The 20491-nt window shown below is 36.8% G+C and overlaps 1 protein-coding gene across 1 annotated transcript in view; it reads right to left on the bottom strand.

Annotated features, from left to right (window-relative positions):
- ZDHHC21 (zinc finger DHHC-type palmitoyltransferase 21) overlaps nt 1-19128 on the bottom strand; it is a 65145-nt gene extending 46017 nt beyond the window's left edge. The window contains 5 exon segments of the mRNA XM_047767630.1: nt 3262-3360; nt 4828-4896; nt 4899-5025; nt 11491-11620; nt 19046-19128. Coding sequence (XP_047623586.1) covers nt 3262-3360; nt 4828-4896; nt 4899-4980 — 250 coding nt within the window. The 5' untranslated portion in view covers nt 4981-5025; nt 11491-11620; nt 19046-19128.
- Nucleotides 19129-20491: the final 1363 nt, after the last annotated feature.

Genomic DNA, 20491 nt, shown 5'->3' with positions numbered 1-20491 from the left:
GCTGCCAATGTAGAAAATAAACGAATACAACAAAACAGAAAGAAACTAAAGAAACAAAAAACTGGGGGTCACCAGAGGAGAGAGGGGAAGGAGTGGAGAGAAATAAGTGCAGGGGATTAAGAGGTACAAACTTACAAAATAAATAAGTCATAGGGGAATGCACAGCAAGGGGAATATACAATAATTAAAAAAATAGAAATAAAAAAGGAAAAATTCGCTCTAGTGATGACAAAAATATTGACATCTAATGCACAAGTTAAGAGTTTGATAATGAAAATGTTTTAACATTGAGGTGATGGTCGTACCACTTTGTATATATACAAAAGCCACTAAACTGTACACTTTAAATGGGTGAATTATACGGCATGTGAATTACACTCAATAAAGATGTTCTTAAAAAGTTACTAGGTTGAATAAAATCATTTCATAAAATTTGAAAATGACAAAAAGTAATATTTTTATATTTCAAACATGCGTATGAGTAATTTAAGTAGACATTTAATGATTTCACTTGACTATTTCGTCTACATGCCCAAAAGTGTTTAAAACCGAATTCCGGGGATCTTCACCTGGAAAAATGGAACATTCTCTTATATTCAAATTGCCTAATATCTAGTGGGTCACACAGAAACTAAATGTCTTCTGTTTAAAAAACAGAAAGGCATGTGAAATATTTCAGAGTAATTCAATTTAAAAAATAATAAAAGCACTAGGGTTTAAGTTTTCTAAAGTGTTCAACTGTATAAAACTGCTCAACCTTAAAACAATGCTGAATAAATATCACTGTTTCATAGCCCCAACTCTTTAGTCATGCTATATTATTGTTTACTGTTAAATTAAAAAAAAAATTTACTAAGTTAAAACCATATTTACACAATCATCAGGTAATCAGCAGCAAAGAGCACATGATAATTTCAATGTATTTGCTTCAAACTAAAGCAAAGGTAAATAAAGAGGTAAAATTATTAATGATCCACAGTAAAAAAAGAGGATAGAGACAAGGATGTAGGCCTCACAGCAGCTCTGTAACTATCAATCAATAGTTGGACAATCAATGCTCCTGATTACCCAGTCTATTATGTCTCATACAATACCATCAGGATCTTACATATGAGATACCAAAAGACTTTGGAAACATTAAAATGTGACTAAACAAATGCACATTTTTTCAGCTGGACAAAAGGGAACTCTTCCGGAGTTACCATTGTGGCTCAGTGGAAATGAATTTGCCTAGTATCCATGAGGATGCAGGTTCGATCCCTGGCCTCACTCAGTGGGTTAAGGATCCAGCATTGCCATGAGCTGTGGCACAGGCCAGTGGCTACAGCTCTGATTTGACCCCTAGCCTGGGAAGCTCCAAATGCTGAGAGTGTGGCCCTAAAAAGGCAAAAAAAAAAAGAAGAAACTCTTCATTCAGTGAAGAAAAATAGGCCAAATGTCAACTGAAACCAGATTATAATGCAGATATCCAAATAGTTAGCAAGATGTCATGATGTCCTCCATCACTGGAATCTATAAGCCAAAGGTAATACAGCAGTTTCAGGAAGAGTCAATCTGGCCCACAGATATAATCTGGAATTTATTTAAAAGCAATGCTTTAAATTGTTTTAATTAGTTGCCAATGTTTTTTTAAAATCTTGAAATGTCTCATAAAAATTAAAATTTCATGTTTTTTCTTTATAAATTTCAAGTCCTAATAATACTAGTCCTCATGACAATTTCACTGTGGCTGAATAGTGATCACTCCCTTCAGATATGCTATGAGATTTTCAAGATGAAATCATTCCTCCCTGGCCCCTTTCACTGATTTCCAGTATCCGGCACATGGTGGCATTTGAATGTTTGAGCACAACAATTTCATTAGAAATGAATCCTGAGTTAGGAAAAGCCTGACTCTTTGAGTTTCTGGGAACAGTGGGTTTTAAAACTGAAGTAGAAAATAAATACATGTATCAATATTTTAGACAGCCTTTGGTTTAGGCTAGTTGAGAAAAGGGAGTCTAAGCAAATTAGAGTGCCATCCTTTCTGCCCAAACATATGCACACATGCACACACACAATAACTGCTATGACAGTGATATTGTTTCTATAAACTAATAATAACTAAATATTCCAGACAGTGTTCAGAAACTTCTACAGCTACATAAGCATCAGTGTCATATCATTCCCATTTAGCCATTAAACTTGGAAGGCCAAGTAAGCCCAAAATGATGGATCTTGAAAAACAATCAGAAACTCAAGGGAGGCTCTCTAAGTGACTTGCCGCTTAATCTAATTTTGGAAGGAACTACTACATTGGTTCCCAAACTTTGGTACACATTGGAATCACCTGGGATCCTTCAAAAATACAGATACCTGGCTCTCATACCCCAAGACATTCTGATTTAATTAATATGGGATGTGATCCAGCACTGAGACTGTTTTAAAGCTCCCTAGGTGATTCGAATGTACAGCAAGATTGGAAACTACTGAATTACTATAAAAAAAATTCTGCTTCTAAGATGTACAATAAGGACATAAAAATTTCTTATTAGAAGAAAGGACAGAGAGTTCTCAAAGCTTATATAGCAAATGATCACAAAGTGAAATTCAAAAAAGAGGGTAAAAGAGGTTTACTATATTTGGCATGTAATAAAACAAGCAATACATTTGAAGTTCATTTTTGTGGTCTGAATGGTTACTCTGCAATAAAGTGATCATAAATTACCTTCAATCGACACTAGAATAAAAGGCTTTCAAATTTTCTCTGACTCGTTGAACTTGGAGAAATACGGGCAAATTATAATACAACAAAAATTTACTCAGCGATATTATAATACTATGAGGTCAGTGGCGCTATCAAAAAATTCCTTTATTAAGAAAAATATCATTTCTCAATTATATATCATTCAACAAATATTTACCCAGCAACTATTACTAAGAGACTGAGACTATTTAGCACTAAGGATACAGCACTGAACAAAGGAAGAAAACAAAACAAAAAACTACACCCTCACAGAAGTTATACAGATCTAGACTGGGAGGAGAGAGAGAAGACAAATAAACCAGTAAAGTGAAAAGGAAAGCCAGAGAGTGAAGGATGTGAGAAGTCAGCTGGGATTTGTGGTTTTAAATAGAGAAGTCTGGAAAGAAAACATCTGAGAAAAGACTTGAAGGTGGTGTTAGATGACATATGCAATTAATATACCTAAGGCAGTGAAATGCATTAATAGAGATGATACCTCTGGCATAGTAACAGTGATAAGTCTGAGAGCACCATACCTCCATGTGGGATCTTTGGGTTCTCAGGGAGTCTTCCTGGATCGGTGATTGAGGCCCTCACTAAGGCGACCAGACAAAATATGGCAATGCCATAGAATACTTGGAAATAAATAAATATGTATAATTAGTATTTACCCTTCAAAACAAGCATATTTAAATGCTAAATGTATATTTGAATTAGTACCATCAGGATAAATACTTTTCAAAAGATAAAATGGAAAAATTATGGAGCTCCCATCTCGGCTCAGCAGTAACTAACCCGATTGGTATCCGTGAGGACATGGGTTCGATCCCTGGCCTTGCTCAGTGGGTTGGGGATCTAACATTGCCGTGAGCTGTGGTGCAGGTCACAGACGAGGCTCAGATCCTGCATTGTGACCAATTCAACCCCTAGTCTGAGAACTTCCATATGTCATGGGTGTGGCCCTAAAAAGACAAAAAAAAAAAAGGATAAATTAAATGATTACTTCAAATAATACTCCCAAGAGGACTATCTAAAATGTACTAATTTAAAATATTATTTTGCATAATAATAACTGATAAATGTGTTATAAATATGATTCTTTACTAACAGAAGCACCCTATCAATGGTACAAATGAATTGGCTTCCTTTTAATTACTATATATACTATATTTGAAGGAATCAAAGCAGCATTTTTAAATCTATTCTAAAATTAAACTTTTTCATTAACTATAACTGGCTAGCTTCAAAATTACTTTGAGTTAGTGATGTTCATTGCTCTTTTCAACAGATCTTAAGGTATTTAGTTTGAAAATAAAGAATCTTGAAATTTTTGAGTTTTAAAGTGACTAACTAGAAAAAAAACAGTAAGGGAAAATATATTCACTCATCATAATTCTACCTTCTAGATGAAAAAGAAATACATGTTTTGTTGGGGGAATAAAGGCACTGCACCTATAATAGGAAACTTAGTTCAAATGCTAACTCCAGGACTGACTGCATGATATTGGTCAGTTTTATCATTTGTAAAAAAACTGTACTTCCCACACCTCTTATAGGGTCAAAATAATATAATGAACATGGAAACTGTAAATGCCACATACATGTAAAACATATCACTTTAATTTTATTCTTTCAATCATAAACAAGCCATGACCAGTAAGCTACAGCAGAAAATAATTATCCAGAAATTCAAAGTATTATAATCAAAACCCTAATACTTTTTGTATCATGAAATTCTTTCTCAAAAATGTATACCATAATCATTCTAAAAACTCCTTCCATATGAGAAGTAGTATTTAACAGAAACATTAAAATACACACATACATACAAAAATAGCACAAGTGTGCCAGTCTTTTTGTTTTTTTTTAAACAAAATGGTCTTTATATATTTGGTAGAGTTAGATTTCACATTTATCTATCCCTGCAAAATATATAAAGAACATTCTCTTTTAAAAAATGCCCATAATTCAGTAAATAATTTCAAACTAATAGCACTGAATAATATTAAAAGGAAGGTTATCATAGTGGTATAATACTCCAAAAAACATTCGAATGAGAAAAATCTTTAATTATGTAAAGAAATAAAGATCTAGAAACTTACTTATTATCAGTATGCCTGGAATATGTCCTTCTTCATAGTGAGGAAAGAGGACAATTTTGGGAATTAAAAAAAATTGTATAACCACACAAAGACAATCAAACCCATGCAGCACCAACCATGTGGGTCAACAACAAAGTGAATCCGGAGACCCATTTTGCAGTCCTACGACTGCCTGCCAACCCACAAGGAAAGATGAACCTAAGGAAAGGAGAAAGAAGAAAATTACTTATAGAGAAAAAATTGTTTGGCCAACACAAAACTACCTCATTGGCAACTATAAAATGGCCCTTACTGAGTTTTCTTTGTACATATATATATACTTCTGACAAAAACACTTTGGAAAGCAAAGGGACGTTTCAGGATATTTAAATTTCACCATAAGCTTCAATTACTTTAATTTCAATTTTCATTATGAATTGCAATCATAGCGTATAAATTGGCATTACCTTCCAAGTTAAATACAAGTCTGTCCTTAACTTAGCAATTCCATGTTGACACTCAAGAGAAATAAGTGCACATATCCACCAAAAGACATGATTGAAACTACTAAAAAAGGGAGTTCCTGTTGTGGCTCAGGAGTTAGCAAACCTGACTAGTATCCATGAGGATGCACGTTCGATCCCTGGCCCCGCTCGGTGGTTAAGGATTTGGCCTTGCCGTAAACTGTGGTATAGGTTGCAAGCTCAGCTCCCATGTCACTGTGGTTGTGGCAAAGGTAGCTCCGATTTGCCCCTAGACTGGGAACTTCCATATGCCATAGGTGTGGCCCTAAAAAAGCAAGCAAACAAACAAACAAAAACTGCTAAAAAAATTGGTACATGAGACTAACTGATGGTTATACTCATCAAAATAATGGTCATCTTGTGGTAGGAGGGGTGTTTATTCACTGGAAAGGGACATGGGGGAAACTTTAAGGAGCTAGAAGTGTCCTATATGTTGTCTTTCGTGGTGCTTTAAGGATATATACACATGCAAAAACTAAGATCTGTTCAACTTAAGTCTGATTTTAAACATAATAAAATGCTTAAAAATTTTAAAAAGTATAATAAAAGCGAGAAGTAATTAAAAATCGCCAAAAATATTAAATTTATGGAATAAAGCCCAACTAATATTACCATCAAGAAGACTCTGGCTTAAATGGGACTTTTTTCACTTTAGTGTTAAAAAAAAAGTTAATAAGCCTCCCAACGCAATGCTTAGTTAAGATACTTCTACTTACAGTATGAAAAAAGTGACTTAAAATATATCCTTACTTTAGTATATATAACTTATAAAGCTTAAATAACTACTATGTAAGGTCTAGGGGGCAACTTTTTTTTTTTTTACATAAAATACAATGGAATAATACAATAATAAACTAGGACAATGTTTGCCTGTAAGCAAACTGTCAATTAAGGAGCTTTTTAAAAATACTTATTCCCAGGCCACATTCTGGATCTATTGAATCATAATTCTTTACTGAGCAATACTCAAAGACCAATAAGATGATCTAAAATGCTCCCCAGGTGTCTTTGATACAGCTGATTTGTATCCAGGAAACACTAATCCAGGAGCTTCACTAAGATTTCAGTGTTACAGCAATGAGTTGAACTCAGTTTAACAAATATTCACTGAGCCTCCACTATGTATCGATCACTTGCTAGACACCGAAGATACAACGATGAATAAGACAAGGTCTTTGCTTATAGGAACGAAAAGTCTAATGGGGAAAATAATCATTAAATGGATTTAGTATGATATAATACATTCCAGAGATGTGGACAAGATCTTAATATAGGCACAGAAGGATAGGGACTAATTAAATCAGTGTAAGACTCTCTGTAAGAGAGTGGGATGGAAATCCTGTGAAATCAGACTGTTATGATCATTATACAACTACAGATGTGATAAATTCATTTGAGTAATAAAAAAATGGAAAAAATAAAATAAAATAAAATCCTCCAAAAAAAAAAGAGAGAATGAACTGAGTTGTCTTAAAATATGAATAAAAGTTACCCAAGCAAAGGAAAGTAACAGCGACACTGCAAACAGACAGAAGAGAAGGTATGCAAGAGTAAAAATTGTAGGATGTATTACAAACTGTCATGATAAAGCATGAAAGTTTCAGTGGAGAGTGAGCAGTAAGAAATAAGGGGTTAAATCATAAAGGACATAAAGGTGCCATGCCAGATGCTAAGACTTCATTCTTAGGCACTGAAAAGCTATTAAAGCAGGGGGTTTAACATAACGAGGTTCATACTTAAACAAATTATCAAAGTTCTGGTGTAGAGGATAAAATTAAAGGTAATTTAGGCTATGAGAAGACAAAAGCCAAAATTAGTTTTGGAGATCAACTGAAGAAATAGAATAAGGCCAGTAAGTTTTTGGAGGATGACTTCCAGATTCCCAGCTTCTATCACAGACTACTCCATTCAGGAATAATTTATCATCAGTTGAAGAGCCTCAGGGTAGTATCCTTTAGAGGCCTTGCCAATGTTCTGTAAAGCTACAAAGCTACTAGGACCGAGTAAAAAAGATTAAGTATTACTTAATTTTAAAAGAATACTCCTTCCTGCTGAGTAGCATTGAGAACTTTGTCTAGATACTCATGTTGCAACAGAACAAAGGGTGGGGGGAAAAATGTAATTGTAATGTATATATGTAAGGTAACTTGATCCCCTTGCTGTACAGTGGGAAAATAAAATAAAATAAATAAATAAATAAAAGAATACTCCTATCCTATTATCCCTAGAACCTGGAAATAGTGGGACAGCAGGCAAAAAGACAAGTACTCAAACACAACACCACCTGTGTAAATCAGATGTGGCCTAAATTAGTACTTAGGCATGAATTTTAAAATAGGAATAAAGTCTAGGCCTTTTAAAAAGTAAAAGTTGAACTTCATTACCTTTTAATTAAAAAATTAAAAGATATATCAAGAACATTAAAATGAGGAAAGAGGATGAAAGACGCTATTTAATTCGCTAAGCATCATTATTTTAAAAACCAAATAAGCTCAAATACAAATGATACTCTCAACATAGCTAAAAAGAGAAACATTAAAAAGAATGTTTATTTTTAGTCTTGCCAGCCATCAAGTGCTAAAAGAAATGACAGAAGGCTCTGTCTCTCAACATGTTCAATATCATTAACTCCATGTACCTTCTTTCTTTTAATGTTTCAGTCCCATTCAAGACAAAAAACACAGACGATGAATTCCAATAATTATACAAAATAATTTCATCACTTCTAAATCTATTAGTATTAGAAACAGAAAAGCACATAAACCAGCAAAACAAGTAGCAAAATTATCAAACACTCATTTGTTTTTTAAACTCTGTTTTTATTCTCCTCTACCAGAGAATAACCAATTGTTATCACTGCAAGAGATTCCTCACAATAGAAACTATTAATGAAAAGTATAGTTAAAAATGTGTCTGTTTTTCCTGGATGTAAACACAGACAACAAAAGGACAAGCATCCCAAGGAAAAGTGAGCGAAGGATAGAAAAATAAAACAATGAACAGATAAGATGTTGAATGTTTTTAAATACCTGATTAGTGAAAATTAGTGCCATATAATCCTTACAACTGGATTGTAGAGAAGAAAACAGTAGTCTTTCAAGAGCTCCAAATCAGATTACAACCAGAAACATGTAACTGGTAGGGCTGCAGGATCGCTCTACTTGGTTAATATCTACCAGGTGTGGCTCATGGCCGAACAGAAACTATTACACATCCTGAGCAACAACAAACTGAACACAATGCTGCTACCTGGTCTTAAGGGTGGCATTTGTAAATACTTTCATCAGCTAGAGAATCCAACATATTAATTTGTATATTAAATGGTGAGCTCATAACTCAAACTTTGATGTAACTAGTGGACACACTGGTACTTCAACATTTTTTAAGATTGCTATCTGGCAACTATACTTGAGTGTGGTGACTAACTTCATTAATGATGTAAATTACTATAGCACAACTTTTTTTAATAAATTATAAATCAACTTTAATAAACTAGGCTGTAAATATTTACAGTGTTCAAAACTACTCTGGTAGGAAACCACCTTTCCTTTTTTGTCTTTTCAGGCAACTAAATTTCACCACGTATTTTCCTCAGGAAGAAAAGAAAGTGATAGAAAACTATTATATGACGGAGAACTGTAACACCAGAATGCAGATTTTAGAAAATGATAAAAGCTAGCTGAGATAATTTACAAGAAATCTAGCCAAATGAATTATCTCTAAACTTACAGTTTTATGTGACTTGCCACATTAGCCAGTGATCTTATTAATATTCCATGAATATGAAAAATATATTCCCTTTCCCATTCCTTCTGTCTGAAAGGCCTCTACCATTTTGCCAACTCTATTTAAATTCAACTCATACTTCAAGGTCAATTTGAGTCTCACTCTCCACATGAAATTTTTCCTGGCACCTTGATTTCTCTTTCTCTTCTCCCAGTGATTTCTCTTTCTGTTCTAAATTCTAAATAAAAAGCAAAAGTAGTAGAGGAAAATAGCAAGTTATAATTTTAGAATGAGGAAGACTTTCACAAGCAGGACTCATAAGCCCCGTCTGACCACGTATGAATTAAAATTTCTGAAACTCAAAACACTTCGGAAACAAAATTAAAAGACAAAGAAAGGACTGGGCGGCGGGGGGGGGGCGGGGGGGAGACTGCAGCAAAGGACTAGCAAGTGGCATGCAAAGTAAATACACACAGAGTCAATTCACAAAAGAAAAAAAAATCTGATCATTACTGACTAGGAAAATGCGAAATCACAAGTATCTTTTTATTCTTTGTACTGACATCATTTTAGAAAGATAGGTGACACTCGATGTTGAAAAGGCACAGAGAAAAGGACTCTTCTCATCCATTACTGATCTGCATGTAAACTGATACAATCATCTTTGGAAGGCAATTGGGGAGTCTCAAATGTCAAACTCTTTGACTCAGCAGTTTCATTTCTAATAATATCTGCAAAAGTATTTCAGTTGAGGGTACAAATACATATACATACAAGGACATTCCATACAGTACTTTTTGCAATCAATCACAAAAAACATGGCACCACGTATATGCCCACATAAGATCAGGAAAAGGCTCATGTACTGTAAATTGTAATATATCCTCAGTTTAGACTTTCCAAGCTACTGCAATTTTTAAAGAAAAAAAATGAAGAAAAGAAGGAAAGTAGATCTCCATTTGCATGTGGTTACCCTCATGCTTTGTTGAACGAAAAGAAGCAAGTTATAGAGGAAAAATCTATAATGGCAGGAAGTATCATCACATAGTTTCCTGGAGGAAAAGAAGGATAAAGACAGACGAGGAAAAGACATAATGGAACTTTCTGGGGTGCTGACATTTCTATCCTGATACGCATTTGATACACTGGTCCTAAAGTTCTTGAAGCTTAGCAAATGCACACTTAAGACTGGTGCATTTCGTGGTATGTAAATTTAGCTTTAAAAAAAAAACAATCCTGACAACCAATCTTGAAGTCTAGTTAATGATATGTATGCTGAAATACTGGAGACAGAGGGGAGAAGCGGTACTGATGTCTGTAATTTACTTTGAAATGGATATCCCCCCACCAAAAAAAAAAAAAAGAGAGAGAGAGATTAATAGGTGGACAGAGACCTGGATGAGTATGTGTTATGGTTCAGTAAAATCTGAGTTATAAATCTAGGTGATGGGTATTCAGATGTCACACTATACAATTCTTTCAATTCTTCTGGGTTTTTTGGTAATTAAGCATTGAAGGGGAAACTAAGTTATAGAGAAGTTTGTATAACATGATTTTTATTAGAAAAAAGTAATTTCTGTATGTGTGCAAAAAATACACATCTACCAAACTGTTAATAGCAGCTATCATTGAGCTGAAGAAGAGTGGTAAGAATGAATGCTGTCATATTTTATATACACATATATTTATGTATTCATCTAATTTTATTAATAAATATCTAAATTCTTCTCAACCAAAATGAAAAATAAAGACACCCATTGTGGTATGATCTGAAATTACCACCTTACAAACAAAATTTTAATGTTAGCCTCTCTTTATCACTATGTATTATCTTTATATGAAATGCTTTTAAAATTAAAATCTTTAGGAGTTCCCGTCGTGGCGCAGTGGTTAACGAATCCGACTAGGAACCATGAGGTTGTGGGTTCGGTCCCTGCCCTTGCTCAGTGGGTTAACGATCTGGCGTTGCCGTGAGCTGTGGTGTAGGTTGCAGAAGTGGCTCGGATCCCGCGTTGCTGTGGCTCTGGCGTAGGCCAGTGGCTACAGCTCTGATTCAACCCCTAGCCTGGGAACCTCCATATGCCGCGGGAGCAGCCCAAGAAATAGCAACAACAACAACAACAACAACACAACAACAAAAAAAATTAATATCTTTAAAAGTGTAACACAGAAGCATTATCTGTAAGATCAGAAAGATTTACAGTTCAGAAAGATGTTTCTGAAACTGATATTATTTACAGATTATTTTATGTATATAAAAAGCCTTATTTAAGAAAGTGTGTAGCTAAAATTTAATACAAAAAATTTACATAAACATAAAGTAACTGTAATTTTCTTGCTAGTAAAAAATAATTAAATTCATCTAAACATAACACCTTAAGGGCATGATGCCACATAAGTCAGAAACATTACCATTAAAATTAAATGCACTTACCACTTGCAAATTCACTGAGATGTATTGTAATTTTTCTGGTTACTTGCATTTAGAGGTTTTATTTTGATTCATTCTTTTATTACATCACAACAAACGGATCTCTCCTCAGTAACAGTTCGCCATGAGAAATCTATAAAGGTTTAACAAATAATGATCTCACAACAAAGATAAAAATTGAAAGCAGCTAAATATTCTAACAGTAAAAATGTCAATTATAATAGTTTAAATTTAGAAATAGGATGACTCAACTGCACTTAATTCCATGCTTTCATATGCAATCCAGCCCCCAAAAATTTTCATTTGATTACCATTATACATGAAGGTTCTCTCTTTTGAAACCACCCAGTTCCTATAAAATCAAATTATCATTATGTGCCCAACATCTGGGATTCATCAAACTTCCTGACCACACATCACAAAATGACAATAGATTCTGAGGTCACTGATGTGACAATATGCAATGTAATAGCTGTCAAGATGTTAGGCTAGGAATATATAATCACAATTGATAAACATAAAAGAAAGAGTTTAAAAGAAAAGCACATTTTGGTTTAATTGTTTTAAGGAAAAAAGTTCTCCTCCTAAAAGTTAAACCACTAAAAAAACTCAACTATAAAAGATAGTTTCTATAATTCAGGCTTAAACTATAATACTGTAAAGAGTTCTAGAAAACATATACTGATTCAATATTTCACAAATTCAATCAAAATCTATTGACTATATAATATGCTTTGGCACTGTGTATAGATAAAAAAGGGACCAGCCCTATCTTCAAGAGAGAGAAACTAATAAACAGACAAGATCAAATACACATAAGACAAGGTAAGGGAGAGAGCACAGGGATAAGAATGCATCTCAAAGAGAAAGGGTACTGACTAGTTCATGGAATTTTTGCAGTCGTGAATATTTGTGTGTACTAGGTTGCAGGATAAAATGTATTTCTTATGGTAAGTTACCAACAGGAAAAGATTTCTGGAGAAAATGAAGACTGTGAGTTAGCTAGATAAGAACAGAGGCGCTTCTCAACAAGAGAGAAGAGTTAGCAAAGATGTACACGCAGGTGGAGAAAATCTTTATGAAATGACTAGAGCCACTGCATATAGAAAAAAGGGGTAAAACACGTCTTTTTTTACCACAATCATCTCTAAGAAATATAGTTTATAACATTTGGACACAAATACACATCAATATATGAGATATGTGAGTATATGGTTCACCTATATAACTGAAAAAGTTTAATGAAGTGGTATTTACCCTGACTATTTGTGATGTAGTCTGATATTATTTTACTCTTTTCCACCTTAATAAAAATACATAATGCTGGTCACAGCCTACTAGAATGATTTTGTGACTTATAAGGGGAGAATGATCTAAGAGTAAAAATAACAGTTAAACCATGCCAATGAGTTTGGACTTCACCCTGAAGAGAGTGGTTTGGAAAGCAACAAAGGATTATAGGCAGAAGAATGCCAGGATGAAATGTGCATTTTGGAAAGAACAGTCTGAAGAATGGACTTGGGTGGATACATAAAACTCTGGGACTGACTACATAAAATAAGCTAGGGCTTACTGGTCACCTGAGTGAGAAATGAGAGCACATGGTAAGTACCTCAAAAGCAAACTGTGAAAGGAAGAGGGGTTGGGGTGAGGAAGGAACACTTAAAAGAGGAGGTATGCAAGTAAAAGGCGGAGTAAGAACATAATGAATCAAATTGATAGGATGTGGTGATCAACTGGAAGCAAAGGGCAGATTCTAGGATGATTCCCAAGTTTGGGCTTAGGGTCTAGATGAAGGGTGGTACCATTATCCAAGAAAGGAAATGAAGGACAGGTTGTGAGTTTGCTAAGCATACTGCTTACCCTAGGTAGCAACAGGAACCTGTTACACACTGAGGACATGAAAAACACATCAAAATCACTATTATGACACTTCCATTCCCCTTATAGATTTTTTTTAAAGCTATATGTTCTCCCAGGGTCACTTTTTTCATGGCCCATGATTATTAAATTGTAAAACTTTAACTTATTTCTACTCTAACTTTCTAAGCTAATTTAAAGTGGTCTTTCTAAGCTAATTTAACTTGGCTGCAGGTTCACTTCTTAGAGACAAAATACAGAATGTCATAGTAAAGGAACTGCTACTCTAGTGGTGAATGGATGAATGAATCTTCTTCTAGAAGATATCTCAAGCAGAATCAAGAGTGGTACAAAGAAGAGTTCTGGAACATGGCCAAAGTCAGTAATGTTGCTAAGGCAATGACTCTACGGTGGCTTCTTAAGGGTTGCAGCAAAACAGTACTTTCTGTCAGTAACATTAGGTAATAACACAAATCAATCACCCATGAGTCAAACCTTAGTCACTTTTAAAATCAAGGGGAGGAGTTCCCGTCGTGGCGCAGTGGTTAACGAATCCGACTGGGAACCATGAGGTTGCGGGTTCGGTCCCTGCCCTTGCTCAGTGGGTTAGCGATCCGGCATTGCCGTGAGCTGTGGTGTAGGTTGCAGACGTGGCTCGGATCCCACGTTGCTGTGGCTCTGGTGTAGGCCAGTGGCTACAGCTCCGATTCGACCCCTAGCCTGGGAACCTCCATATGCCGCGGGAGCGGCCCAAGAAATAGCAAAAAGACAATAAAATAAAATAAAATAAAATCAAGGGGAAAAATAATCCTACTTGCCATTTACAGATATTAGAGCTACATCACAGCCATAGCATCCAAAATGTGATGAACATTTCCTCTAGTTCAACATCATCATCGCTGCAGAATCAAATCACACCCATGTGGTATAAAAGCAATTCTAGTCTGTGTTATCTTTGTGGTAACAAGTATCTCCATGGTCTGTAACTATAAAATGCTGTTAAGTATTTTTAACATTGACATGTCTGAAAGAATGTAATCAGCAATTTATAGGGGAAGAAAAATTCCCCACACGTGGTTATTATAGAAATATAAAAATTTTAAACCTTATAATTGCAGATTACAAAAATTTACAACCATATATTTTTAAACATATTTATATAGTCATTTACTTGTGACTTTATCAACTCTGAAAAATGGCCACATAATTCTACCTAAAATATCAGACCACAGCTGTCTTAATAATTAGCCAATGAGGTAATTCAATTTTTGAAATATCACCTAAGTATTCAGTGTATTTCAAAAGAGTAGGAAATTAATCTTGTACAGATATTTAAAAGAGCCACACTCAAATTATGACACAGCCACTTGTTAGCTCTTCAAGCTTCAGCTTCTTTTCAAGCTTCAGTTTCACCATCTCTAAAATGGTGATAAAAATACCAACACACAAGGTGGTTGTCATACTTAAAAAGAGAAATTTCCTGGCAAATGATAAACACCTTCAAAAATGGTTACCTTTACTTATTTATGTGGCCACTGCTGCAGCATGTGGAAATTCCTGGGCCAACCTGCACCAAAGCTGTAACCAGAGCCATAGCAGTGACAACCCCAGACCCTTAACCCTCAAGCCACAACTTTAAAGGGGAGTGGGGGCAGGGTACCAGAAGATAAGCTTTACATCTACTCTTACAAACTCCAGAATGAAACAACATTTCTGGGCTGCCCGCCTTAAAGCTATGATACAATTTAACTATACCCAGTCATTTGCTTTCCATTAAACTTGAAGTCTGAGAACTACCTGTCAGAGATGAGAGACCTCAGCACACAGCCTTTTCACTAGCATAATTCTTTAAGCATGTGGCTGTGTTTCCACATGCTGGCATGAGTTCTCTTCAAGCAGAAAACCTAAAACAGCAATTTAAAATAGGGTGATTGAGCTAAAACCTGTAATCTAAATCTCTTTCAGGTAAAAGCAGAAGGCCTGGTGAGTGAAGAAAGGAAGCTTAGAAGAAAATCAGACCTGATTTCAGAAGCTAAGGAAGAATGTATTGTTAAAGTAGGGAATTCTGACTTAACTGCTGAGTTCTCAAGGAAAACCCTGTCAAAATGTAGGTGGGCAAAGGGTCAAGGCACAGCAATCTGCACTGTCAATGGTTTCAAGAATCTACTTCCTAGGCTAAGTCTTTAAATCACTATATTCTGGGAAGAACTGAACATTAGCTATGGCTCTTCTGTGTACCCACCTCATGAGTGAAAAAATAAATGGAAATTAATACCTTTATTGCAAGTATTGTACCATAGTCACACGCTTCATCAGAACCTCTTAACAAAAAGCAAAAATAACGTGGAAGGTGTAGGATGATCTGAATTGAAGACTACCACATATTGTTTCAGTCAGTACAAAATGTCTATGTGGGACTTTTCATTTAGGAAGTTATGAGATGAGTGTGAAGAAAAGGGACAAGACAGCCAAGAGAAGAACTAGAGTTAAATGTAGAGTAGAGACAGACAGTGCAAGCAACTTTTGTCCAAAATCAGCCCAAATAAAAACCTTTACCTACAGCAGCAGCCAGGAATGCGGTTCTGGCATTTCCTGGGTGTCCATCAGGCATGTTCCTCCATGAAGGAAGCGAAGCCAAGTACTTACCTCTAGTACCCACTGCACAAAGAATAGATTGAAAAGGGGGGGGGTGATTTTCTTCACACCAGGCTTGACCAAGGCAGACATGATTTAAAAACAATAATAACTAAAAGACAAGAAAAGAAAATCTCTCCTTGCTTGCTAAAGCTGAAAATCCTACAGCAGGTAAAAAAGTTACTCATTTCATAACCACAGACAAAAGGCTTAAAATCAGAAGCCTGGTTGATATCACACTGGAACATGTTAAGATAAAATTAAATGAAACAGTGAGTGTTAAAAGCCTAATTTTCACCTAACCTGCCCTTTGGTGTAGAATCAGCAACAGGTAGAGCAGATATCTACTTGGCCTCTTAAAACGAATAAGTTAATCTGCTAGAGAGGAAAAGCACAGGGGAAAAGGAGGCCTGAAATGCAGAAGACAAAATTTGAAAACATCACATTTTTTTCCCAAAAGACATCACAAGAGGGAAAAAAAAAAGTAAATAAACTACCATTACATTAAGATATTTTTGGTAAGGTAGCTATCAGTGAAAGCAATGCTACTTCATGTTTATGCTTCTTTTTTTTTTTTTAAGTGGCCACACCTGCAGCATATGGAAGTTCCTGGGCCAGGGACTGAATCTAAGTTGCAGCTGTAGCAATGTTGAATTATTTAACCCATAGATCCTTTAAACCAGCGCACCAGGCTGGGGATCGAACCCACACCTCCAGAGCAATTGGAGGCACTGCAGTCACGTTCTTAGACCACTGCACCACAGCGGGAATGCCATGTCTATGCTTTTTAAACCAGGCTAACTCAATTTACCAAAGATTCTTAACAAAAAAAATTACTATTCTAACAAGAAAGACTGGTGTTTTTCCATTTTTTTCTTTACTTTCACCTATATTTATTACTGATTCAAATCAAAACAGTTCAAACATTTTCAACTTTAATATGTGTATTAATGCATTGATTATTCTACCAGATGCTAAAATGCCATTTATATTTAGCTCATTTGAAAAGTTGAAACTGAGCTCTAATGTTTTACTAAAGCAATATAGAATGTATTCATGCCTTAAACTAAAAGTAAAACTGAGCTTAGGGAACAACCTCCTGGTAGTAAAAATAGCTTTCCCCTCTGCCTTCCCTGTTACCCCCACAAGTATTGATATGGCCACCATGTAGCCTAATCCACTAAAAAAGAATTTGACTTGCACTCAATTGTTATTCCAGGAATAAAAGCTCCATGGAGACATTACTAGACTCCTCAATTCATTTCTTCACTAAAATTTGACATTATTTTATCCATGTTCTTTTTCACACGTTCTAAATCACTCCCTAATCAAGCAGTGAATAAATAAGAACTGAAAAAATGTATGATTCAACAATTGCTTCCTCTTTAGAACCTACCTGTTAAACTGATAGTTACATATCTACATTTTTAAATGCTTAAATTTCTTTTATTAAGTAAAACACCCCAGAGACAGGCAGTGTGTCATAGTTACCATTTTATTTAAAATTTGCTCCAGTTCATTTATTCCAACTATGGCTTCAAATGTATGTTAAGTTTAACAAAAATCACAACGGTTTGAAGGGATGTAATATAATCCTATTGCTTTACCTTCAAAATGAGGCATTCTGGAAGAGTACTGCACCAAATACTATTCTAAAAGTATGGAGTTACACATTTTAAAGTTACATTTTTATAAAACTCAACTAGTACTTCAGGTAAAGGCTTTATATGTACCTTTAACACGTTAATGGTTTTATATTATTTACAAATTTAACATATGCCAAGTAAACATGGGAAAGTTAAAATAAGCCTTAAAGAATTTAACCTGACTTCCTGGTTGTATAAATAAGAAAACTGCATGGGTTGCTACTCATGAACCCACAGCTAGATTGTGACACCAGTGGGACTAGAATTTAGTTTTTCTTTCCACAACACCAACTAATTTGGTTCTTTCTTTTCAATCGATTTCTCACCTTATCTATTTTTCAAAAATCTGTCTGCCATTAAGACATAGCACACCTAAATCACTTCTTTGGATTTTACCTTTAAAATAAATAAAATCTAAAGAGTTGGAAGGATTTAACAAGATATAACACCAAAAACCTTTTAGTCCAGGAAGAGCACATACTAAGCAATCATCACGTTATAATTATATTTATAACTATAATTATTATTAACCACGAGGAAGGTAGTGAATTTTAAAAGTACAAATATTACCACCCTTGGCCTTGGATCATTTGACAAATCTTTTTAACCTGTGCGCTTATTTATCCTTAGAGGTCTTTAGTTTAGCCTTTAACTTTACACTGTGATTTATGACCGCCCACAATGACCTTGATTTTTTTTTCCTCCTGTACTTTACAGACTGCTATACTGCAATATTTTCAAATAATAACCAATCAAATTCTCTTAGCCCTAAAGATAGACATCCTCCACTGACGCACAAGGGATCTTAAACTGTGACCCAAATACAGCTTGAGGAAGACCACAACTTTAAATGGACTTTCCAGTTAAAATCCAGGGGCCTATTACGGTGAACAGTAACAAGTGCAAACTGCTACCAGCCATAAGCCATTTTCTCAAAACCACTCTTGGATCTGGGGAAGAGAGGCAGAAAGTCAGTAAAGGAGCAAACTATTTCTCCTCCTGCTAGTTCTCTGCAACCTCACCCCTTCGATTTGGAAATGAATGAAAGGCTGCCATGGCAAAGATAAATCCCAGATCCCTACACAGGTGTCGGGCAGGGGTACAGGGTGGTAAACTGTGGTTCACATGCGAGAAGCTCAGGGCACAGATTTTTAAAATTTAAACACACACACACAAACAAAACCTACCCCAAATCACCTCCACTAGAGCAGGAACCCACCCACCACGAGTTATGGGAGGGGCAAGTGGCGGGCGGCTGAAGATGCTGGGAGAAGGGCCAGGCCTGGGCCGGCTGGGCACCGAGAAGACCCGGGGTTCTGAGCGCAGGCGAGAACACGTGGGGACAGAGAGGACAGGGCGCAGGGCAGGGGCTGGCGGCCGGGGGCAGCCGGGTCGTTCCCGCGCCTACACACACTCACCTGCGCAGGGGGTTCACCTCTCGCCGCTGCTGCTCTTGCGGCCGCCGGCGGCTCTTCCCCCTCCGCCTCCTCCCACCTCCACCTCCTCTAGTCCTGCCGCCGCCGCCGCCCAGGCCGGTCCGCGGTCCCCTTCCGCTTCCGGGAGCCGGAGCGCCAGGGCTGGCGCTGTAGGTGTCCGCCCGCACGCGCGACAGAATGACCGGCAGCCGCAGCCGCCGTCCCCGCTCCGCACCCCTGAGCCGCGATGGGAGCCGCCGAGGGCCGTAAGACCAGAAATCGCGCCGCGAGCGAGTGGAGACGCGTCTGGACCCCTAGGCCGCCTGCGCCATCGGACCGCCATCATCCGACCGCTGGCACCTGACGCGCCTCGGCGCCTCCGCGCTCTCCTACCGCCACCTTCCCAGCTCTGCCCAGGCCCTCCTCCTCCATGCACACCATTGTCCTCCCTCTCAGGGATGACTGGAGAGCGGCCTGCCTTTAAGGATTGCGTTTATTCCCCTTCGTTCGGGAGGGACAAATCCCACCAACCTCTCTACCCCTGCAGGCTCTGAATGTCCCATGGTACCTTCTTCAAATTGGAGTCTCCAGCATGAGCATACCCGGGGAATTTGTTAGAAATGCACCATCTCAGACCTACTGAATCAGTATCTGAAATTTAAAAAGATCTCCAAGGGATTGACACGTGCCCCTTAAAGACTGAAAAGCACTGGACACTACTGAACGGTCTTGCCCCATTCAGACCCCCCATGTGACAAGAGCCAAAGTTGCCCAGGACAGCCAAGATTTTTCCTCGTCCTGTTGGCAACCAAAATCCATACCGAAACGAGCTTTACTTAGTGTTTCAGATGATACCCAAAAGTTACTGGCTTTCCGGTCCCTGAAACCCAGGAAAAATAGGCAAAAAATCCACCTCCCAATCTAAATTTGTATTTTCGTCAAACACCAGAGATATATTAAAACCTTCCCTCTTCCCCCTCACCTCAGCGTACTTTGAAGTTAAATGTTTACAGTACTATGGAGCTAGATCTTTGTGCCTGCATGCCGTAGGAGGAATGATATGTGGATGGGAGAAAGATCACCTGCTGCATAAAACCTGAACTCGTTACGGAAAGGCATTGAAAGCTCTTTACCTCTCCAGTCTTAAACTAACTTTATGCTTCTACCCATCCTAGAATGCCTTCCGTTTTCCTCTCTGATGATCTTTACTCGGACTTGAGAGTCAGCTCAAATCCTACCAGCCCAAGAGTTTTCTCTCACCACTGGACTTATATCACACACGCTGTAGCTTATTTGGACCCTTGTGCGTCTCAGTATTTTGAAACGGGTTATGCCCTAACTTCCGAATTAATTACAAGCACCTTGCAACCTCAAAGTCCTACATCAGTGGTTTTCAAGATGTTCCCACACCAGAATCATCAGAATCACCTAGAAACTTGTGAGAAATCC

Source organism: Phacochoerus africanus, chromosome 2, assembly GCF_016906955.1.
Source record: "Phacochoerus africanus isolate WHEZ1 chromosome 2, ROS_Pafr_v1, whole genome shotgun sequence".
NCBI lineage: Eukaryota > Metazoa > Chordata > Mammalia > Artiodactyla > Suidae > Phacochoerus > Phacochoerus africanus.
The sequence above is the reverse complement of the archived record's forward strand: the minus strand, read 5'-3'. Positions and strand labels throughout refer to the sequence as shown.